Here is a 24027-nt window from a genome sequence, read left to right as displayed (position 1 = left end):
AAGAGGAAACCGCCCATCTCCTCTCCTCCTCGAAATCCACCACCTGTTCCTCAGACCCCATCCCCACCAACCTACTTAGCACCATCGCTCCTACTATCACCCCCACCATCTGCCATATCCTCAACCTCTCTCTCTCCACTGCAACAGTCCTGGACACCTTCAAGCATGCTGTGGTCACACCACTCCTCAAAAAACCATCTCTTGACCCTACCTGTCCCTCCAACTACCGCCCCATTTCCCTCCTACCCTTCCTCTCCAAGATACTTGAACGCGCCATTCACAGCCGTTGCATTGATTTTCTCTCCTCTCATGCCATCCTCGATCTGCTTCAATCCGGCTTCCGCCCCCTACACTCGACAGAAACGGCACTATCTAAGTCTGCAATGACCTGTTCCTCACCAAATCCAAAGGTCACTACTCCATCCTCATCCTCCTCGACCTATCCGCCGCTTTTGACACTGTCAATCACAGCCTACTTCTTGACACACTGTCCTCCTTTGGGTTCCAGGGCTCTGTCCTCTCCTGGTTCTCCTCTTATCTCTCCCATCGTACCTTCAGAGTACACTCTCATGGTTCGTCCTCCTCCCCTATCCCGCTCTCTGTTGGAGTTCCTCAGGGATCTGTCCTTGGGCCCCTCCTTTTTTCAATCTACACCTCTTCCTTAGTCTCCCTGATCTTATCTCATGGTTTCCACTATCATCTTTATGCTGACGACACCCAGCTATATCTCTCCACATCAGACATCACTGCGGAAACCCAGGCCAAAGTATCGGCCTGCTTATCCGACATTGCTGCCTGGATGTCCAACCGCCACCTGAAACTGAACATGGCCAAGACTGAACTTATTGTTTTCCCACCCAAACCCACTTCTCATCTGCCCGCAACCTCGGCGTCATCTTCGACTCTTCCCTCTCCTTCTCTGCGCATATCCAGCAGATAGCCAAGACCTGTCGCTTCTTCCTCTACAACATTAGCAAAATTCACCCCTTCCTCTCTGAGCACACCACCCGAACTCTCATCCACTCTCTCATTACCTCTCGCCTTGACTACTGCAACCTACTCCTCACCGGCCTCCCACTTAGCCACCTATCCCCCCTTCAGTCCATCCAGAACTCTGCCGCACGTCTCATCTTCCGCCTTGACCGATATACTCATATCACCCCTCTCCGCAAGTCACTTCACTGGCTTCCGATCAGATACCGCATACAGTTCAAGCCTCTCCTACTAACCTACAAATGCACTCGATCTGCAGCCCCTCCTTACCTCTCTACCCTCATCTCCCCTTACGTCCCTACCCGTAACCTCCGCTCTCGAGACAAATCCCTCCTTTCAGTACCCTTCTCCACCACCGCCAACTCTAGGCTCCGCCCTTTCTGCCTCGCCTCACCCCATGCTTGGAACAAACTCTCTGAGCCCATACGCCAGGCCCCCTCCCTACCCATCTTCAAATCATTGCTCAAAACCCACCTCTTCCATGTCGCTTTCGGCACCTAATCACAACACCTCTACTCAGGAAATCTAGACTACCCAACTTGACATTTCGTTCTTTAGATTGTAAGCTCTTCTGAGCAGGGACCGTCCTTAGTTATTAATTTGTACAGTGCTGCGTAACCCTAGTAGCGCTCTAGAAATGTTAAGTAGTAGTAGGACCTGCCCAAGCTATTGTACTCTCTAGAGAAATACATATAGTGATAACACCACACAGCCTCAGATTATTTCACTAATCATATAATGAATCAGTTCTGCTGAGTATGTAAAAAGAAAAATGTTGTATTTTTCCCCTCGGATTTTGTGCTTTGATAAGCACAGTCTAGGGAAGAACTTGCTTAAGGCTGTCAGTTGTATAATCAACTAAAAGTGATGGTGGGGAGATAGAATTCAGACCAATTAAATATGATGTGGGTTTCTACTTTTGTTGCGAGTTATTAAAGTAACACTTTTCAGATGTACTGTAGATCCTAAATCATATTCATCTTTGGGCTTTTCAAAGTTTAAATGTTGAACTTTCTAGCTTCAAAGCTCTATAATGTTGCTTTAATTGAGCAAGCTGCCAAATTGCTATTACATCATAATTTGTTCTTTGTTGGGTTCCATGCAAGTGTCATTTTCATCTAGCGAGTAGTTTTTGATCACGCACTTTCATTGTTTTCTAAAATATGACAAAAAAAGTTTAAAGTGGGCATAAGTGTTCAAGAAATATATTGCCAATGTATATTTGCAGTATAGTTTCTTAGTACGTCATGCAGGAAAGGAAACAAGTGGATATTTATTCCAGAGGACAGTACATCATGATTTTATCATATTTTTAAAACTAGTGCCCCACTGCGTATAAACTCTTGATCTCCAAATTTCAGTGTATTGGGGATGTGAACTCCAACCAAATAGAGGATAAACGTTTTTCAAAACCTTGGTGCATTAATTCAGCAAAGAGAAAACAATCAGGGCAGTTTGAGAGCAGCTGAGCTAGTGTAAAACAATGGACTGGGAACTAGGAAATGTGAGTTAATCCTGCCTCTATGGCATTGGCCAAGTCACTTTATCTCCCATTGCTTCAGATACCTTCTCCATTTGTAAGTGTTTTGGAGAAGGGATTCATTGTGAACGTATTGAATTGGTTGGAAAACACCCTGAGCTTAGGGTAACATATAAATAGTGAAATAGGATTGTGCCATATCCTGTAGATAAATGCTGTTTCTGAAGTCGTGTGTATGCCTTACTTGTTAATAAGAATCAATTAACAGAGAGGCATTTTGTAAAATAAGATCTTAAAATCATCTTTTTACATATTGTGTCATTATTTAATAATAATAAAGTTGGTTTTAGAATGGTGATTTTTCAGAAAATATCATTAGATTGCACCTTTCTGTAGTCTGATGTCAGTCTTGAAATAATCTTCTTCAACTTTACTGCAGTTATTTTCCCACTGGCAGGCCACCCTTTCTGAATCTGTCATGGAGATTTGACAGACATTCAGGTTTTCAGGTCATCCACAATGAATATGCATGCTCTCTAGTCCATGCAGATTTCTTATGCATGGACTAGAGAGCATGGTGGATATCCTGAAAATCCAACAGGGTGTAGATTCCCCAGGACACATTTTGGATACCTTATTCTAAACTACTGTAGATTGTATATATCAAAATATTTCACTGCTGTTCTTAGAACTTTTTTTTATTTAGACATCATCCAAGTACAGAAAATAATCATGCCATATACACTTGTACAGAAAAGTGCATGAACAAGAAAAAACATAATAAAGTATTCACATAAAGGCAATACAAGAAATCAATGCATACATGTCCACTTAATTGTGGAAGGAGTCAACACAGATTGTAAGGAATAATAAACAGGAACTAAGCCAGCTAGAAGAAATAACAGGTAGGGAGCTAATACAAAGTCAAATTACTATTTAAGGAACCCCATTCCCAGAAACACTAGGAGGCAGAAAAGCCACTGACATAGGGAGGAAAATCTATCTATCTATCTATCTATCTATCTATCTATCTATCTATCTATCTATCGTAGATGTATATTCACAATATATTTGCATGGAAATTTTAAGAAATAAAGAACTCCTAACTGCAATACTGCAGGGTACAGAAGCAAAAATTCCCTTTTCTGAGTCTCCTTACTAGTATCAGGAAACATCCTGATTTTACAATTCAAATAAACTTCATCCTTATGTTTAAAAAATCCTATATAATAAAAAGCACCTCCAACGTTCTAAAGCTGATTCCGTAAAAGTGAAGCTTTGAGGGTTTGTGCTCCTGCTCTATCCATCTCCTGAATTGACGTCACGAACTTCCGGGTTCGTCACAAACAGCAGTGACCAATCACTGGAAGGGAACGCTGCAGAGTTGCCAGGCAACGGAACGCGACGTCACACACATGAGGGTGTCCTCCCTCCCTCCCTTCCAGTTCCAGGCCCCCTCCCTCCAAATTTTAAGTCATCATCACTTACCAAGTTGGGTTTACGACGGTCGGCAGCAGCGGTAAAAGGCGTGCAGGCTCGGCCCTTCTCTCTCTCTCAGCTCTGATCCCGCCCTTGCGGAAACAGGAAATGAGGGCGGGACCAGAGCTGAGAGAGAGAGCGAAGGGCCGAGCCTGCATGCCTTTTACCACTGCTGACGGCCGCCGTAACCCCGACTTGGTAAGTGAAAATGACTTCTAAAATTCAGATGGAGAGGTGCTGGAACTGGAAGGGAGGGAGGGACGATGACCCTGGAACTGGGAGGGAGGGAGGGAGGGGGGAACCTGAAACTCGGAAGGAGGGAGGAACCTGAAACTCGGTCCCTTGGAACTCGGAGGTAGGGAGGGGAAGGACGACCATGGAACTTGGAGGGAGGGGGAGGACGACCCTGGAACTCGGAGGGAGGGAGGGGGGGAAGACCCTGGAACTCGGAGGGAGGGGGACCCTGGAACTTGGAGGGAGGGACAGGGGGCCCATGGTGCACACTCTCATTCTCACACACACACTCTCTCTCACAGACACACTCTTTCTCTCACAGACACACTCACACCCAGTCTCACTCTCTCTCTCTCTCTCTCTCTCTCTCTGTCACACACACTCGTACATTCACTCTCTCTCTCTCTCTCACACACACACACACACTATCTCAAACATACACACTCCGAGGAAAACCTTGCTAGCGCCCGTTTAATTTGTGTCAGAAACGGGCCTTTTTTACTAATATATATATAATAAAGGCATATTAACCAATCCTTATCTGATTTTTAAGGCCAGAAAAAACACTAAAGTGGCCAAGGTAGCTAATTCTGCATCCAAAGTCTCTAAGATATCAGAGATATCTGTTTGTATGAACCAAAGCCATCACTGGTAAGATCACAGGGAAATACCCCTACAAGTCCATCTTGTTTCAGTTTCCCAGTAACAGGTATATTGGTGCTGTCATGTATTTCAGTAGCATATTTAAATGAAATAACTACTTCTGAAGGTTACAGATATGGAATGGAGGTGGAATGGATCTTAGCAGGGCGAGAATGGGTTAGATTACAGTGGTGTGCCTCGACAATGTTTGCACCTTGTAAGTATGCCACAAGATGAAAAAAGGTTGAAAATCACTGCATTAAGCAGTTACCCTGGGATTCTATAAGGAGTAATCATATCTAAAGTGTGGCCGAATTGATGTGTTGGGGTGGTGACATGATTCGTGAGAAAAAGGTCACTGATGATATTTAGAAAGTCTAGAGCAAAGGGAGCATTCTGAGATTTATGGCATATGTTATGATCTCCCAGACTGATAAGGTTCTGGGATGTAGTACTGAATTAAACTATGAGTGATTGAAGGTTGAGAAAAATTTTAGTAGTAATAGTAGCTGGCAGATAGAGCAGCAAGTAGTCCATAGGTGTGGGAAGATTTAGATGAAACGTTAAAGCTTCTATAGTGGGAGTGGATGATATAGAGAGCGATTTAAAAGAGAGCGAAGAGTGTTAGAATAGGGCTAGACATCCTCCTTTTTTATGAGGGTGATTTGCAAAGCAGTAAAGGTAACCTACAGGAGCAGACTGCTTTAGATAAGCTATTTCAGAATAAGTAAGCCAGGTTTCAGTCAGGCAGAATATGTCTAGTTTTAACTTAAGTACCAGATATCAGATAAGATATTGCTTGCCTCTGAACAAACGTTAACAAGACCTATTTGTAAGGTTTTCAGAGGTTCGTTACCTTGGGGTTCTGTTGGACTGCACCTTCAGTATTGTGTTCAATTCTGGTTGCCGCATCTCAAGAAAGATATAGTAGAATTGGAAAAGGTGCAGCGAAGGGCGACTAAAATGATAGCGGGGATGGGACGACTTCCCTGTGAAGAAAGACTAAGGAGGCTAGGGCTTTTCAGCTTGGAGAAGAGACGGCTGAGGGGAGACATGATAGAGGTATGTAAAATAATGAGTGGAGTGGAACTGGTGGATGTGAAGCGTCTGTTCACGCTTTCCAAAAATACTAGGACTAGGGGGCATGCAATGAAACTACAATGTAGTAAATTTAAAACAAATTGGAGAAAATTTTTCTTCACCCAAAGCATAATTAAACTCTGGAATTCGTTGCCGGAGAACGTGGTGAATGCGGTTAGCTTAGCAGAGTTTAAAAAGGGATTAGACGGTTTCCTAAAGGACAAGTCCATAAACCACTACTAAATGGACTTGGGAAAAATCCACAATTCCAGGAATAACATGTATAGAATGTTTGTACGTTTGGGAAGCTTGCCAGGTGCCCTTGGCCTGGATTGGCTGCTGTCGTGGACAGGATGCTGAGCTCGATGGACCCTTGGTCTTTTCCCAGTGTGGCATTACTTATGTACTTATCAGTCCCACAAAGGAATGCTAAAATTTGATATATTTTTTTTAATGAAGGTGTTAACATAGATTCCTATTAGGAATTAAGAGGCCCTTTTACCAAACCGCTGTAAAAGGTGGCCTGAGTGGTATCAGCACTCAGGTTTGCTGCGCGCCGAGGTCACCTATTACCGCCATCGGTAAAAGGGCCTTTTTACAGGAGAACCAGTAAATGGCCATTAGATAAGAAAAATTGCCAAGTGGCCATGTACAGCTAGAGCCCTTACGCCTCCTATTTAAGAGGCGGTAAGGGCTCCTGTGCTAACCCAGTGGTAACCAGGCAGTGCATTTCACTTACAATTACCACCAGGCACACCCCCAGTGCTAACAAATAAAAATATATTTTCTAGCACCGGAAGTGGCAAAGGAAGGACTGCCACCAGGCTCCTGGGCGAACCCGGCGGTAGACACAATTTGCTGCATGCAAAACCCGTGCTACCTTTTCCACTCTTTAGTAAAAGGGCTCTGTAGTGATTTTTCATGCTGTTCATCAGACACTGATTCTGCCCTGTTTTGGTTATTGTAATGTTTGCCAGGATTTCCTGATGTCTCTATTAAATGCAATCCACTTGACATAGAATACTTCTGCTAGGTTATTTGTTTATTTAATTTGATATTTAGCTTGTCCATCCAGTAAACCTCAGAACAGATTACAAAAAAAACCCCAAAATCAATTAAAACAACACAGTAAAAATCAAACATTAAAAACAAAACAAAAACAGAACTGGAATTCTTACAATTTTCAGTTAATCAATTACATTCTAACAGCTTTCTGGAATCCCAGAAGATCATCCTTCGATCTGTTAAAAGATGGGATTTTATTGCAAGAGAAAACAATAAGAATATTATTCAAGGTGTAATGGTCTAGGTAGAGGAGTGTAAAAATGTCTTTCTCCTTGTGAATGCAAGGGACGACTAGGCACGTAAGTCGAAACCTTATTCAGAAATATCTAGTAGCAACCCCATGAAAAATCTTAAAAGCAAGAACCAATAACTTAAGACATTTCTCAACAAGCAGAGACCATGTAAAGCAACAAGAATTGGTGTAATGTGATTACACGGCCCTGAGTTCCTCAAAAACCTTGCAGTGCCATTTTGTATCCGCTGTAACTATCTTTTAGCTGGCAATGTAGGCATAAAACTATTTCGCTAATCAGCCTGGACAAAGTATGAACAAATACCAATAGTATTTCCCAAACAAGGTCTTTATTTAAATCAATAAAATAAAGACCTTGTTTGGGAAACACCATTTGTGAAAGGACTTCTTTTGGATCCACTGTTCGTATATTTGTCTTTTGTTTCTCCTGTGGAGAGATCACCTTCTGTAGGTGTTGGAACGAATACCAAGCCAGTGTCCAGTTCTACTCCTAAGCTACACACTTGATCTTTCGCTGTTATGACTGATTCAACCAAAAATAAGCTAGGACCGAAGATTACTGGAATTGTAACTGTGAATTCACCAAAGTTCAGTCTTTGAAGGCTTCAACAGTAACCTATTCAAAACCATCCAATTTTAATTGTTATCAAGCAAGTTTTCAGCTTCTCCAACTGACTAGCACATGCAGAACCCAATGGAACATATTTCCGTATATTGTTATTGCTTTGCCAACCTCAGTTTATGAACGTGACTCCTCTTTATCTCACTTGCATTGGCTTCTGATAGAGTTTTCAGTTAAATAATAGGTTTTGCTTTTTGTTTTTAAATTAGAGCAATATTGCTTACTCTTATATCCCTTTTCTGTGTTGTATCCATTTTCTCCGCTTCTTCCCATACGTTCTTGCTTGTCTGATACTTTTGTTGTCCCATTGGTAGCTGGAAAACGGCATGTAGCATGAATGTGGGTATTTTCATTGTATACCCCCTTCTTTATGGCATGTTGTTCCTTTTGGCTGTGCTCAATTCAGAATGTGGTGACATTCCATAAAGGACTTAAGGCTTAATTTTTTCAGTATGCATGTGAAGTGCATTTCATGTATAGGGTGTTTTTATGATTTTGTGGAGTGTATTATTTTGTAGCTATTTATGTAAGAGTTGTATTTATTGTGTTATTGAAAATATTTATGATTATAGTGTGTGTTTCTTTGTACCTCACCTTGAATTTTAGTAATGAGGCAGGTGATAAATGTTTTAATACATATAGAGGCGTATTTTCAAAGCACTTAGACTTACAAAGTTTCATAGTAACCTATGGAACTTTGTAAGTCTAAGTGCTTTGAAAATGAGCCCCCTAGTAAACCAGGGGCGTAGCTACAGGTGGGCCTGGATGGGCCCAGGCCCACCCAATCTCGGCTCAGGCCCACCCAAACGACGACTGGAACGGCGACTTTTACCCGAAGTCGCAGCGATGAACAGGCGGGCAGCGCTGCGGTAGTAAAAGCAACAAGGAGGCAGGTTCGACTTCGTCTTTCGCTTCCCTGCCCTCTGCGTCCCGCCTTCCTCTGACGTCATTTCCTTTCGTGCAGGCGGGACGCTGAGAGGGCAGGGAAGTGAAAGACGGAGTCGAACCTGCCTCCTTGTTGCTTTTACTACCGCCGCCTGCCCGCCCGTTCATCGCTGCAACTTCGGGAGTGGAATGGAAGTGAGCCAGCCTATCTCGTCCACTGTAAGTAAGGAAGACATTTGAAATCACTGTTTCCACTCCCCCGCGCAGCCATTGCCATTCACTTAAAACACAGCAAGCAAACCTGTGAGCTGCTGCATCCACGTTGTCATTCTTTACAGATGGCTGGGAGATGCTGCGAAGGGGGAGGGGGGGAGACGCTGGATAGAAGGGGGAAGGGGATGGACAGAAACAGGATGGGCAGGGGAGAGAGGAGAATTGCTGGACAACAGGGATGGATGGAGGGGAAAGGGGAGAGAGGAAATTTGCTGGAGATGGATGGAGGAGAGGACAGGGGAGAATGGAGAGATGCTGGATGGAGCGGAGGGCAGGGGAAGGAGGAGACTTGCTGGACATGGATGGATGGAGGGGAAAGGGGAGAGAGGAAATTTGCTGGAGATGGATGGATGGAGGAGAGGGCAGGGGAGAATGGAGAGTTGCTGGACATGAATGGATGGAGGGGAAAGGGGAGAGAGGACATTTGCTGAAGATGGATGGATGGAGAAGAGGGCAGGGGAGAATGGAAAGTTGCTGGACATGGAGCGGAAGGCAGGGGAAGGAGGAGAATTGCTGGACATGGATGGATGGAGGGGAGGTCAGGGGAGAGAGGACATTTGCTGGATATGGGTGGATGGAGGAGAGGGCAGGGGAGAATGGAGAGTTGCTGGACGAATGGATGGAGGGAGGGGAGAGAAGTCAGGAAGGAGGTGCACATGGATGGAGGGGAGGGAAGAAAGGAGAAATGCTGGACATGGATGGGAGTGGAGGGCAGGTAAGAGAGGTTGGACAAGAATGAAGGGAAGAAAGACAAAGGAAGGAGATGCACATGGATGGAGGGAAAGGGAGAGATGAGAAATGCTGGGCATGGATGGAGGGGAGGGAAGACAAAGGAAGTAGATGCACATGGATGGAGGGAAGTGAGGAGAAATGCTGGATATGGATGGAGGGGAAACTGCTGAGTTTAAGGGCTGGCTGGGAACATGTTGAGGGCAGATACTGAAACTCGAGGAAGGATAGGGACATGACTACAGATGGTAGACAGGACACATAAGGACACAGGAGGATGGTGGTCATGGTGAGAGAAAAAATATCAAATGGATAGAAGACACTGCATAAAACAGAAGACACTGGGACCAAAGCGAATAGATCAGACAACAAAGGTAGAAAAAAAGTATTTTATTCAGAATTTATTAATTGGAATATGTCAGCTTTTGGAAATGTGCATCTGTGATATTTTGCATGTAAGTTTCAATTTTTTTCTGGTATTGCATGCTGAGTCTGACTTCTTGAGTTAACTTTCCAGTTCAGTATTTTGCCTTCATATTTTTTTATTTCTAGTTCCTCGTGTCATGTCTGTTGTGTCATGTGTTTTTCATGTGTGATCAAGGTGCAGTATTCTGCTAGCGTGTAGTATTTGCAGCCCTTTTTGTTTTGCTTTTTTTTTCACGAAGTAGTATTGGTGTTTTAGAGCCTAGTGTAATTACAGTTCTGCGTTTTCAAGCATAAAGTTGTAGCTCATCCTGTCCTTGGAATTAGTGCTGTTATGGTTTAGTAAGGATATGAATGAGTGTGTTTTTGCACAAGTTTGTGTATAGCATTTTGCAGTGGGGAGATTGTGGGATAATGTAATTATATTTAAAAATATAAATTTTTCCATTAAGTATGTATGTGGTTATACTGATGCAGGGCAGCTGTTGGGCAACTACTCAGAAATCCATCATCAAGTGAATTCTAAGGTATTATTTTGTAGGATCCCAAGAGACACTACTCATACTTATATAGACAGTGCGTGCCCACCCATGTTAGCTCTGGGCCCACCCAAAATCTCAGGTCTGGCTACGCCATTGTAGTAAACTTTCATTTGTTTTCATTTGAAATGTGTTTCTAAACTGGAGCTTTAATTTAGAGATTTGCTGAAAAGTATTGCTCAAGAAATAATTTATTGGGCTGAGATCAAATTGCAATAAAAGATGCCCAAGAAATCAGTGACAATGTAACAGTGTCCCTGATACATTCAGGGCTTTTAAATGTATTCCCCAATGTCTTATTGTGAAAAAGGTCTGTCCCTTGAGAAAATACAAAGAACATGATTGAGGTTTGCTTTTGCTTAATTCTGCTTCAGTGTTTTATTTGTGAATGAAACTTAGGGCCCTTTTAAGAAGGTGCATAAGTGCCTACGTGTGTCCAACGTGTGTCAGTTTGTAACTACCACCTGGCTACCAATAGCCTAGGGTGGTAATTCCATTTTTTACGCACGTCCGATACGCATGGCAGAAAATATTTTTAATTGTCTACCGCGTGGTGCTAACCGGTCAGTAATTGGCGGTGTACACACGCTGACAATTACTACCCAGTTAATGCGTGAGACCTTACCGCAAAGTCAGTGGGTGACGATAAGTTCTCAGACCCAAAATGAATCCGTGCCAATTTTTATTTTGCCGCACGTCCATTTTCAGTCAAAAATGGCCTTTTTTGTAGGTACGCTGAAAAATGGACCTGAACACATCCAATATATGCGTCTATACCAGCACAGGCCATTTTTGAGCACACCTTAGTAAAAGAACCCTTGAGGACCCTGTTTATTAAGCTGCGCTGTAGGTGCGCAAACTTTTTAGCGCACTCTAACGATAGAAACACCCATAGAAATGTAATGGATGTCTCTATCATTAGTACGTGCTAAAACGTTTGCGCACCTACAACGTGGCTTAGTAAAAAGGGCCCTTAGCATATTACCAAACAGAAAACATTTACAGAAATAGAGCAACTTTTACATGAGTATTCCAAGTATGAATGAGTAATGGAAAGCATGTTTTTTATACTGAATATGGCTGTTACAAAATTGTGCCCACATATACCCATGTAAAAAGAGTGTGCATCATAAGATTGTGCCAAATTTGCACAACTTAGTAAATGATGGCCCTGGGAGTGGAGCCGAGGCAGAGTTGCAATATAAATACTTATTTTGTAAAATAAATGTGTGTTTGCATTGGAATCAGGTATAAATTTGTGTGAGAGAATTTGCACACTACTGGGGGTCATTGCCTGAAACTATTTTATAAGGGCACCTAGGTATAAAATAAATGCCTTATTCTAAAACTACCCTATAATGGAATTCTATATAACGCGCCTAGACTTTGGCGCGGATTCTATAACAATGCGTGCAACTCAATTGGCTTAATAAACTAATGAGTACTGATAACAGCACTTAACAAGCAATAATGTATAGACCTTATGAACTCTATTACCCATTCCTCTTTTTCTTAACCCCTGTAATTACTCACCATCCACTTTACTGTACTTTAATGTTTGTCTGCTGACTGATGTTAGCTCATTAAGCCTGCCAGTGGGTGGGGAAATGTGGGTTATAAATGTTATAAATAAGTAAATAATGAGAACTAATTGGCACTGATTAGAATTTAGGTGCAACACTCGCTAAGTGTATTATATAACGATTAGGCATATTTTCAAAGCACTTAGCCTCCCAAAGTTCCATAGAAACCTATGGAACTTAGCCTCCCAAAGTGCTTTGAAAATATGCCTGAGTGTGCGCTGAACTTGTAATGCGCACAGGCAAAAAGGGGCATTGCTATAGGTAGGGAAATGGGCATTTCGTGGGCATTTTGAAATTTATGTGCCTACCTATAGAATATGGCCCAGTGTGCCTAAATCTACAAGCCAGGATTTATGCCACATTTTCGTTGGTGTAAATGGATATGCATAGATTTAGGCACTGAAATATCAACTAAGTGTATTCTATAATTGGCACCTAAATCTAGGTGCCGATTATAGAATACACTTAGCACTGATTTCAGCGCCAATTTTTTTTTTTTAGGCACTGTATATAGAATCCCCCCCCCCCCTAAATGTGCAAAGATTATGTGAGATCCCTTTACTGGCTAATATAATTAATGAAATTTGTGCCCTAAGGGGGCCCATTTACTAAAGTGCATTATGCAGTTTTACTGCATGAGTGTGGTAACTGTTAACCACAGTGGCATGACAGCGTGCGCAAGTTCACACATTAACCTACATGCTGTGTTAGGGGACAGGAACTGGGTAGGCTATTGGCGGAGAATGGGTATGGACTGCACAGTACTTACCATAAACTGTCACTTGGGCAGTTCATGTAAATAAGTGTGTACATCCCACCTCCTTAAAAGGAGGCAAAAGATTTATCCACGCTCTCCACAAAGTATTAATGCATGGCAATAGAACATTTCAGTGGAGTAACTGCAGAGGACATGCTGGGCTCTTCTCCAATAATTACTGCACAGCCTTTGCACTTAGGGGACCTTTTACTAAGCCTGGTAAAAAGTGGCCTGCGGTAGTGTGACCGCATCTTTTGGGCACATGTTGGGCCATTTTTTACCGTGTCTAGGGGCCAAAAAATGGATATGCGCTAAAATTGAAACCAGTACGCATCCATTTTCAGCCTGAGACATTACAGCTACCCATTGACCTAGAGGTAAGGTCTCACTCACTACCCACGTGGTAAACATGCAGCGCGTGCCAACTGCTATTTCCCACCTAGTAAGCGGCCTGCGGTAGAAAATAGAAAATTATTTTCTACCGTGGGATTTGGCGCGCTCCAAATTCAGAATTACCGCCTAGCTCACATGCTGGCTGGGCAGTAATGCTGATTTGGAGCGTACTGTACATGTGTAGGCCCTCCCGCACCATTGTAAAAGGGCCCATTAGTGCATTTAATGTTTGCTGTTAAAGGCACAGTAAGTGCACTTTAGTAAAAGGACCCCTAAATTTATTATTGGGCAAGTAGCCGCCAACACAGACAACAGGCTTCTTTCCTCTAGAGCCTCTTAGCCCTCCAGTTTATATCCTTTTCCTTAGGCCTCTGAGAACTACTGTGACAGGCAGCTTCCATTTGATTTCATGTGCCCTAAAAGGAGAAAAAAAAAGAACTTGGCATAGACTACAAATCTCACACATTAGAAACAATTTGCAAACCACAAACAGAGGCAGCTAGAGTCCATCCGCAGAACAGGCTGCTCCTGTTTCTGCCATTGTCTGAGAAGGATTGGTTTGCCATTTCCCAGATGACCTGCCTGTATATAGAGAGATGTGAAAAGTTAGAAACAAAAATGGTTTCTACAGAGTGAAGGGGAGCTTTCTTGTACAGAAAGGAAGGAAATACCTCTGTGGGGATTTTATTTTTTCCTCTTCATCCGAAAAAAAAGAAGAAAATACAAAGAAGGCCTCTGTCTCTAATGCGAATGTCAGCTTTAAATCTTCTAGGTTTGGATTAACTGTGCAAAAGAAAAAAATCTGACAGGCTTTCAAATATGACTCAGAAAAACTTTTTTCCTCCCAATTCATGTTGTTCATTTGTAAAGCTAAAGGCTGATGGAGTGAATAGTAGATGCCAGTTGTTGCTTAGTTCTTGGTTAGCATTACAATAGTAAGAATTAACATCCTAAGAGCTACATTATCACTTTTGCTCTGATTCACCAGCACAAATCTCATGCAAGATGGCTGAACCAAGGGTTGCTTTATATTTTTGTTTTTATTTTCTTTTATGTTGTCACCCCTAAAAATATACATTTATTAAAAGAGTTGAATCAAAGTAGCTCAGGGACCAAGCAGTATTGCCTTAAGCCTGTGTTTTAGTTAATATGCTTATGTAATGTCATTTATCTAAAATATTTTAAAAGTTTAATTACACATGGTTGAATTTTAAGCCTGTTTCTGAGTATGAAGTCTGTTCCTGATATTGCAGAATACAAGTGTAGGTGTTATCTATTAAATATTAAGAAACTTAACGGCTATTTAATGTGCAGATTTAAATTTTAAGCCATAAAGTTACTGAAAAATATTTAAACGCCTTGAAAAAATATTTACAACCAAAATGACTCCCTCCTTATGACTTCATTCTATTCAGAGTAACATCTGAATGCTTCAGTGCTGGTATATAAAATGCTGGCACCTATATATATTACAGTTTGCAACTAAACTCTTAACAACTTGTGGCTTTTCCAAGAGAGCAACTTCAGTGGCAATAACATCTTCACCAGCCTTAATCATTTTGTCTTTTTGTATTTTCTTCTAATAAGTCAAGGAAGGAACTATTTAAAAGAATAGTAGCATCAATTTAATAAACATAAAATTCCAAACATCTTAAAATACTCATTTAACATCTAAGATCCCGCACATTTTCTGATTTTAGTGATGAATTTCTGCAAAGCTGTTGTAGAGGATGTTATTTTTTGTTAACCCAGATCAACAGAACTGAGTTATAATATTTCTGTGGTTTGATTTACATTACAGAGACCTTTTTAGTACTGTAATTGAAAATAACTGACAGCAGATTTATTAATCACATGATTATTATCTCTGTAACTGTTGTGCCTCTGATGTAGATACTTGGCAGTTTGTACAAAGGCTAGTTACAGTTATTTTAATGGATTTTATCCAAATATAACCTTACGGAGCATAATTTGCATTGGTTTTGAATGATGCAGGTGTGCTATTGAAACAAGTTTAGCAAAAAGAGATGGCAAAAGAAATCGTGCACTCTCTGCATGCTTATAACTAATATAATAAAGCACATGCCAATTTTCTTTATAAAGAGCTAGCAAACAGTTTCAGACTTTTAATATAAAGATTTTAATTTATGCAGTTTTTTAAGGTTTTATTTAATTCTCTTTCAGAACAAATATTTTCCAAATTGTGCTTTCAATTTTTTAAGTGTATCATGAATAAGAAAACTCTAAAGTTCTTCAGACTTTTCACTGGTTAATGGAAAAGGAAAGCTTATATCAGCTATTTTCACTGACTTTCAGCATGCTGCCCTGCACTTTTCAATGCCTTTTCTATGTTCTGTATCCCCCACCCCTAAGTATCTTCATGTATTTATTCACTCCAGAATTAAACTTCATGCATCTGACCAAGTGGATAATGTTCCTCAAAACCTCAACTTGAGTAAACTGGTTAGTCTATAAGGTGCTACCTGCCTCTGTCATTTTTGTATTACCAAATTACCCCTTTATAATTTTTTTCTGGCACTGAGTACTTCACTTATTAAGCACTGTGAACTTCCCGGTTTATATGCTGATTGAATACTTTAAGTTAAGCAGTTGCAGAAACAGGCAAATTTTAATTTGTCTTTGTGTAAGTAAAAAGTTATTTCTGATTTATCTACACAGGCAGATATGATGTTCAGCTCAGGGCTCTTCTGGACGGGCCTCTTGTTCATTCCTGTGACATCTTTGCTGTTTGATGTAGTATACAAAGTGTGAGTACTGAGTAGTTCTATGCAAAGGACTAATAATAATGATTATTATTGTAATACTATAAAAGATAGGAAAATGTGACCTTACGCAAGGTATTAAGTTTATAACCAAACTTGAACCGAAAGAGCTATCAGACTCTTCATGCAATCCAAATAAACCTTGTTCATTGATTTCCCATATTTTAGTACGATGAGTATTAAACTAGCTGTATATTATATTTCACAAAGTTTCCATATTAGTCTGGATAAATACCAGTCATGATATTATTCCTAATGAATGATGCAACCTGTTGAAATGCAGCTTTCTATAATACTGTATAATGTTTTTTAAAACTGAAATCACAGCTAGAGAGGCTCATTGTTTTTATGTAGATTTGTGGTCTTTAATATTACGGCAAGTAAATCTCAAAGGATATTTAAATGCAGGGTCAAGAAAACTGCTTTTAAGACATTAGTGGATGAAGTGCAGGAGCTGGAAGCAAAGTCTCAAGATCCAGGGGCTGTTGTGCATGGTAAAAGGTAAGATAAGCACCTATTTGTACAATTAAAGAAACAGAAAATGGCAGCAGATAAAGACCAAATGACTATCCAGTCTGCCCAGCCTTTTCAGTTATGTAATAATTATAATTATTATCAGTTCCTCTCCTTCAGGGTTTCTCTATACCTGCCTCATGCCTCCTTGAATTCTTATATTGTCCTTCCCTCCAATGAAAGGCTATTCCATGCATTCACTACCCTTTCTATAAAGAACTATTTCCTTAAGTTACTCCTGAGTCTACCTCCTTTCACGCTCATCTTGCTTCAGAACTTTTTTTCTAATGAAAAAGGTCTGCCTCCTATGAATTTATACAGTATCTAAATAGCTTCTTACAAATTGCTTTAATATTTGTGGAATAGAATTTGTTATATAGAGATTTAAAAAAAAATAAATTGGAGCTAGCAGGGATAGCTTTAAAATAATGGCCAGGCATCAATGGAACTGATTCAAATTCTTCACCTGTGTGTGTATGATATGATTTTGACTGATGAATGTTTCATAGTAATTTTCATTTTTTAATTTCCAGTTTTAATGGTGACCATTTACTTGTAATAGATTTGTTATTGAGTGTGCGCAGGATGTTCAGAGGCCTAGAGCATGAGAACAAATGAGCACAGGAAGGAATAGCACAATGAGCATGCAAATGCATACTGATGAGCTCATTCACTATTCCTCCCCAGTACTCAGCAGGCCAAAGAAGGGCGCTCCTCCCGATGCAAACCCTACACCATCTCGGAGCTGGTGTGTCTGTACAGATGACTTGATGGACACCACACTAGAGAATGTGCCGTATTCCTTGCCTTTCAGATACCCGCAGAATAAGAAATGTTAGTGAAGACATGTGAAAGAAGAGAACTGAGCAATTAGCAAGAAAAGGACTAAGGGGGTTAGGGCAGAAATCCGTCCAGGCAGTGCCAGCAGCAGCTGCAGGGGCAACATGGAAGTGGCCACTCTACAAGAGAAGGGCAATTTCTCTTTACCTCTTCATCCACTTCAACTATATGGAACCCTCTTCTCCCTGCCGGCCCCTACTCCTCCCCGCAGGCTCCTTTTCCCTGTTTGATTGAGAATGCACTTAAGAGCTATGCTTGACGCACAGCTCTTAAGCGAATGTTCTAGTCACAATCCTTCCTAATGCTCAATGCTATGAGCACACTTATATTTGCATCTCATTTGCATTCAACATTAGGAAGTACTTCAGATACACTGATCGGGCGGTATTTTTCCAGTTCTGTGCTGAACAGCGCTGAAGCTTTGATCATTGGGCCTTTAGAGCACAAGTACATCTATGTTTTAGCAGAAACCCATCTCCTGACATTTAAGAAGCAAGGGAGTGAAAAAATGAAGACTAAAACTGTTGAAATGAAATGATTACCTTTTGTAAAGAAAGTGTGAACTTGCGACACACTCACCACCAATTGTTGACTCCAGGCAATGTAATCTCTTTCTGATTATCATTCTGAATCCAAATGCTTTCATTCAAACCACATTGAACAACATAGTATAAGACTTTAGAAAATATTTTGAGTCCTTTGCCCAAAAGTGTTTCAGATTTGAATTTTAAACTACATGCTTTATTGTAAGATGAACCTAGCCAGTTTATATACAAGTGGCTATTTATTTAAACTTGAAGATAAGAGCATACTTGCTTGACATCTTATTGTAAGTCACATTAAACTCATATGGGAATAATTGCAACTCATAAGAAGTAAAGTAAAGCAACATTCAGAGATGGATATATTATGTTGCTCTTCCCAATTCAGAAACTGATTTTTATGAATTTGTTGTTTCCTTTATTGTATTGGAGTTAAGTTGCAGGTCTTGCGTTCTAGTATAACTTCTGAATCCTATGAGTGGCGGAGCAGGTGGGGGAAGAGAGGTTGGTGGTTGGGAGGCGAGGATAGTGGAGGGCATACGGTCTGTGCCAGAGCCGGTGATGGGAGGCGGGACTGGTGGTTGGGAGGCGGGAAATACTGCTAGGCAGACTTGTACGGTCTGTGCCCTGAAAAAGGCAGGTACAAATCAAGGTAAGGTAAACACATATGAGTTTATCTTGTTGGGCAGACTGGATGGACCATGCAGGTCTTTTTCTGCTGTCATCTACTATGTTACTATGTAACAGAAAGTTTCCAGAGTACTGAAAGACCCCATAAGGAGGTTCTGGTATGTAGTAGACCTGGAGACGACATAGAAATAGCTGTGTGGGGGGGAGGGGTTATCATCAAAGATGGGATATTGTTATATAATATTGTGAGGCTAGTTTTTTGTCATCTGTATTCAAACACTTTATTAAAGGTTAAAAATGTGCTGGTTAGTTTATAGTTCACAAGAAAACTTACTAAAACCCAGGAGCAGAGTGCTGCATTTAAACAGGATTATTATCTAGCAGTAAGTACCGCCAACAAGCAAAGGACATAATGGCAAACTGATAATCACCACCAGTTAATCCAGTTGATGAAAGAATTGTTAGATTACCAACAACATACATGCATGTAATGGATAGCTGTAAAATCGTAGCTGGTAACAGCACGTTTCCCATTGCAGTCAAAATGAGAGGCCCGAGAGCTGGTCTCGAAGGGCCCATTTAAACGAGGGCTGGGCCCGTTCGAGCCAGCGAGGGGCATGCTGGGAGAGAGAGGGGTCATGTAAGGGAGCAGCCTGCTCAGATTGGCTGGGCAAACAATGCACTCTGGTGCTGGGGCAGAGCAGGCTGCTGATTGGCTGGGAAGGTAGCAGGGGGCGGGGCTGGGCGAGGACATAAAGGGAGGAGGGAGACATCGGACTCCAGGGTGCTGGTGATCCGCGGAGGCTGTTTCCCACCCACCCGCCCTCAGTTGAAATGGGGGAGGGGGATGTGCTGTAGGAGGACGTGTGTGTTTTTGTGTTTTTCAGGTGGAGCAGGTGATGTCGCAGCGGCAAAAATAAAGAACGAAAACCCGAGCTACAAAAGACATGGCTCATGGGGGGGCTGAGCCGGAGCATGAAAGGCGGGTCGGGTGACCCGGGAGACAAGTGTGGAGGTCCACACAGAGTCGGCCCCTGCTGCGAGGGCGGGGCTTAGACGAGAATGCCGATTTGCTGACAGGGCGATCGGCGGATGGGAGGGGGGGTCCAGGCTTATGGCATGGCCGGACCCACGTAGCTCGGGTGAGGGGGGGGTGATAAGTTGTACAAGTTAACTAATTTGAATTGTTAATAAAGTAAGCTGCGGCCTAAGTTTTCCCAACAATGGTTTCAAGAAAGTTATTACGGTGAAGGAAAAAGGGGGAAGATGGGATGGGGGGGAGGGGGGGGCTTGGTGGTGAATGGGTCCCAGCTCCAAGGTTTATGACTTAAGTGGCTGTTTATAAACGGACTTGTCAGATTTAGAGAAACTTCATAGACAAAGATCAGATTTGTTTTGCAATGTCCTGTCAGTATGCAGTCTGTAATTACATGATTGATTCAAGAAAATTGTTTTTGCCTTTAAAAAGATAGCCAATGTTAAATATTTACTTTCGGGGAAATCTGTACTTTCTGGTTGGTACATAAATAGCTGTAAAATGTTCTGAACGTGTGCAGTTAGACCACGCCTGATATCACTTAATAGGGAGACCAAAACAGTTTCTGTGCTAAAGCCCTGCCTGTTGCCTTGTGTGCAAGTGCTAGTTTTCTCAAGAAAGGAGACTTAGTGCTCTGGATGGCAGGTCAAAAGTCATCCTGATCTTCCTCGTTATTTCTTCTGCAATTGATGTTGTTCACCATGTTCAGCTTCCAGAGTGTTTGAATGATATTGGACTTCAAGCTTATGTGCTGCAGTGGTCTGCTCTCTACCTCTCAAACAGATACTATTGAGTGATCTTAATTTAGAATTCTTGTCCCCTTCCTCTTTTTGGTACAGTGTCTCATAAGGCTCTCTATTGGATCCCATTCTTTTCAATGTTTTTCTCAGTCTCCTACTACCTTAATATAATCATGTGGCATTGCAGGATATTGTTATGCAGATGATACTCAGTTGCTCTATTCAGTAGATTCAATGTACCCTATGTTGCATTTAATAACTGCCTAGATAACATAGCACAGTGGCTAGAGGATAACAGATTTTAAAATTCAATCCAAGGAAATGTTAAGCACAATTTTTATCATCTTCTACTAAGGGGACCACAGTCCCCCAGGTGGACTTTCTCAAGATCTAGGCTGCCATTTTGATACTAGTCTTCCTTTCAACTTATCTGAGCTATAGTACGGTCCAGTTTCTGTACCCTCTGCCATCTGCGTTCCCTTTGCCCTTTTTTGGACTTCAATGCTTTCCATGTTCTGTTACATGCCATGAATTTCTTAGATTATGGCAATGTTCTTTTCAGTGGTATTACTCAAAAGTCTCGGAGGATACTGCAAGCTATTCAAAATAACTACTGTAAAAATGCTTCATTATACTTAGAAATTTGATCATATGAGCACACTTATGGCCAAGGAAAACTGGCTCCCAGTTATGTATAGGATTTCTTTTAAAATTGTACTACTTACCCTTAAGGTATTTTTCATTGGCTTAATGTTGTATTTAACCGCCTTATCCCTCTATATTCCACCAGATCCCCTCGACCTGAGTGTGAAAATGTTGGTTATCCACACACACACACAACACAAGATGAGGTTACTCGATGCTCTGCTTTCTTTTTCCTTTCCCTTGCTTATCTGCAAGCTGAGTTCTCTTACTGCAAGTTAAGCGTGGCCTCAAAACCTTGTTCTACACCAAAGCCCTTGGTTATATTATTTCTTTTTCTCTTTAGAATTTTTTTAAATTTCTCCTTCCTACCTTTTTGCTCTTTCTAGTTTTTATACTTGTTTTTTAACCTACTCTGACACCTCAAAACTAAGGGCAGTATATCAAATATGAGAACTAAACTCTTTGAAAGACAGAATGAAGGTTTTCTGCACTTTCTGTTGTTTAGTATCCCTGATTTAACAACTTTGATGGATGTCTCTACTGGGCAGGCTTTAATATCTCTCCTTCCTTTATACTTCACACTAGGGATCCAGATTTAATGTACTTAATAGAATTTGAGCTATTTACAGTCTAGGTTTAATAGCTATTTTATTTATCTATTAGACTTTTGGATTTGATAGATGCGAGTTTTGTAGTATTTATTTAGGGGTCCTTTTACAAAGCTGTGGTAAACACTAACACATGCTTTCCGCAGCAAAAAAAAAATGGCATACCATGGGGCATGCTGAGGGTAATTTCAATATATACATACACTATCCATTTGCTAAAAGATAACATTTATTTATTCATGGTGGGGGAGTGTCTAAGGCAGAGAGTGGGTGTATTCTGCACTAATAAGTTAGCATAGCTTCATTTCCACATGCTAACCGATTAGCTTGTGATTATCACCTACAAAATGGGTAGCGGTAAGGGCTCACATGCTAATCTGTTTTTAATTGCCACACCCTAATAACCTTATTAATGGGTGGCCATTAATACAAAATGGTAAAAATGGCCTTAGCACTTGGGAAAGATCTGCATAAGGGCTTTGATATAGTTTGGCCTGTATTCTGAAGGCGGCCTCAACTAATTAGATGTCTTTATCAGCTTGCGTATGAAGCTTGTATCTTTTCAGCAAGATAGCTTTACATATAAGTACATAAGTACATAAGTAGTGCCATACTGGGAAAGACCAAAGGTCCATCTAGCCCAGCATCCTGTCACCGACAGTGGCCAATCCAGGTCAAGGGCACCTGGCACGCTCCCCAAACGTAAAAATATTCCAGACAAGTTATACCTAAAAATGCGGAATTTTTCCAAGTCCATTTAATAGCGGTCTATGGACTTGTCCTTTAGGAATCTATCTAACCCCTTTTTAAACTCCGTCAAGCTAACCGCCCGTACCACGTTCTCCGGCAACGAATTCCAGAGTCTAATTACACGTTGGGTGAAGAAAAATTTTCTCCGATTCGTTTTAAATTTACCACACTGTAGCTTCAACTCATGCCCTCTAGTCCTAGTATTTTTGGATAGCGTGAACAGTCGCTTCACATCCACCCGATCCATTCCACTCATTATTTTATACACTTCTATCATATCTCCCCTCAGCCGTCTCTTCTCCAAGCTGAAAAGCCCTAGCCTTCTCAGCCTCTCTTCATAGGAAAGTCGTCCCATCCCCACTATCATTTTTGTCGCCCTTCACTGTACCTTTTCCAATTCTACTATATCTTTTTTGAGATACGGAGACCAGTACTGAACACAATACTCCAGGTGCGGTCGCACCATGGAGCGATACAACGGCATTATAACATCCGCACACCTGGACTCCATACCCTTCCTAATAACACCCAACATTCTATTTGCTTTCCTAGCCGCAGCAGCACACTGAGCAGAAGGTTTCAGCGTATCATCGACGACGACACCCAGATCCCTTTCTTGATCCGTAACTCCTAACGCGGAACCTTGCAAGACGTAGCTATAATTCGGGTTCCTCTTACCCACATGCATCACTTTGCACTTGTCAACATTGAACTTCATCTGCCACTTGCACGCCCATTCTCCCAGTCTCGCAAGGTCCTCCTGTAATCGTTCACATTCCTCCTGCGACTTGACGACCCTGAATAATTTTGTGTCATCGGTGAATTTAATTACCTCACTAGTTATTCCCATCTCTAGGTCATTTATAAATACATTAAAAAGCAACGGACCCAGCACAGACCCCTGCGGGACCCCACTAACTACCCTCCTCCACTGAGAATACTGGCCACGCAATCCTACTCTCTGCTTCCTATCTTTCAACCAGTTCTTAATCCATAATAATACCCTACCTCCGTGTCATTGGTGCAATGGATCATCCATAATAACAAACTACAAACTGCAAATGTTCATGGATTTTGTATTTATAACTCTTCCTGTTATTTCTCTCAAAGTGTTCTCTCTTAACTTTGATTCACTTTGCAGTCCTGCATGAAAAACAAATGTGAGACTACTCTCAGTGCCATAAAGCATAACACTGTCCTATATAATAATTCTCACCTCCAACGTTCTGACTTGCCTGGGACCGTGGCTCATTCCGAGTTGGTCTGCTAGGCTCCGTAGATCAGGCTGACATCACCGTAGCCATTATGATGCCAACTTCAGAACCCAGGGGGAAAAAAAACATGCCTCACACTGATCCATGTCCAGAGAAGGGTCGCTGGATATGGGTGGCTGGAGGGGGGCAGGGGAGATAGGAGGGTTGCTGGAAATCGGTGGCTGCAGGGGGGGCAGGGGAGAGAGGAAGTTCGCTGGACATGGGTGGCTGCAGTGGGCGCAGGGGGAGAGGAGGGT

At 41.7% G+C, this 24027-nt stretch overlaps 1 protein-coding gene across 1 annotated transcript in view; it reads left to right on the top strand.

Annotated features, from left to right (window-relative positions):
* Positions 1-24027, top strand: part of ATP8A1 (ATPase phospholipid transporting 8A1) — a 649985-nt gene that overhangs the window by 619107 nt on the left and 6851 nt on the right. Inside the window, 2 exon segments of the mRNA XM_030191344.1 lie at positions 16110-16198; positions 16622-16714. Coding sequence (XP_030047204.1) covers positions 16110-16198; positions 16622-16714 — 182 coding nt within the window.

The sequence above is a fragment of the Microcaecilia unicolor genome, chromosome 2, assembly GCF_901765095.1.
Source record: "Microcaecilia unicolor chromosome 2, aMicUni1.1, whole genome shotgun sequence".
NCBI classification, from domain to species: domain Eukaryota; kingdom Metazoa; phylum Chordata; class Amphibia; order Gymnophiona; family Siphonopidae; genus Microcaecilia; species Microcaecilia unicolor.
This window is presented reverse-complemented; position numbering and strand designations above follow the sequence as displayed.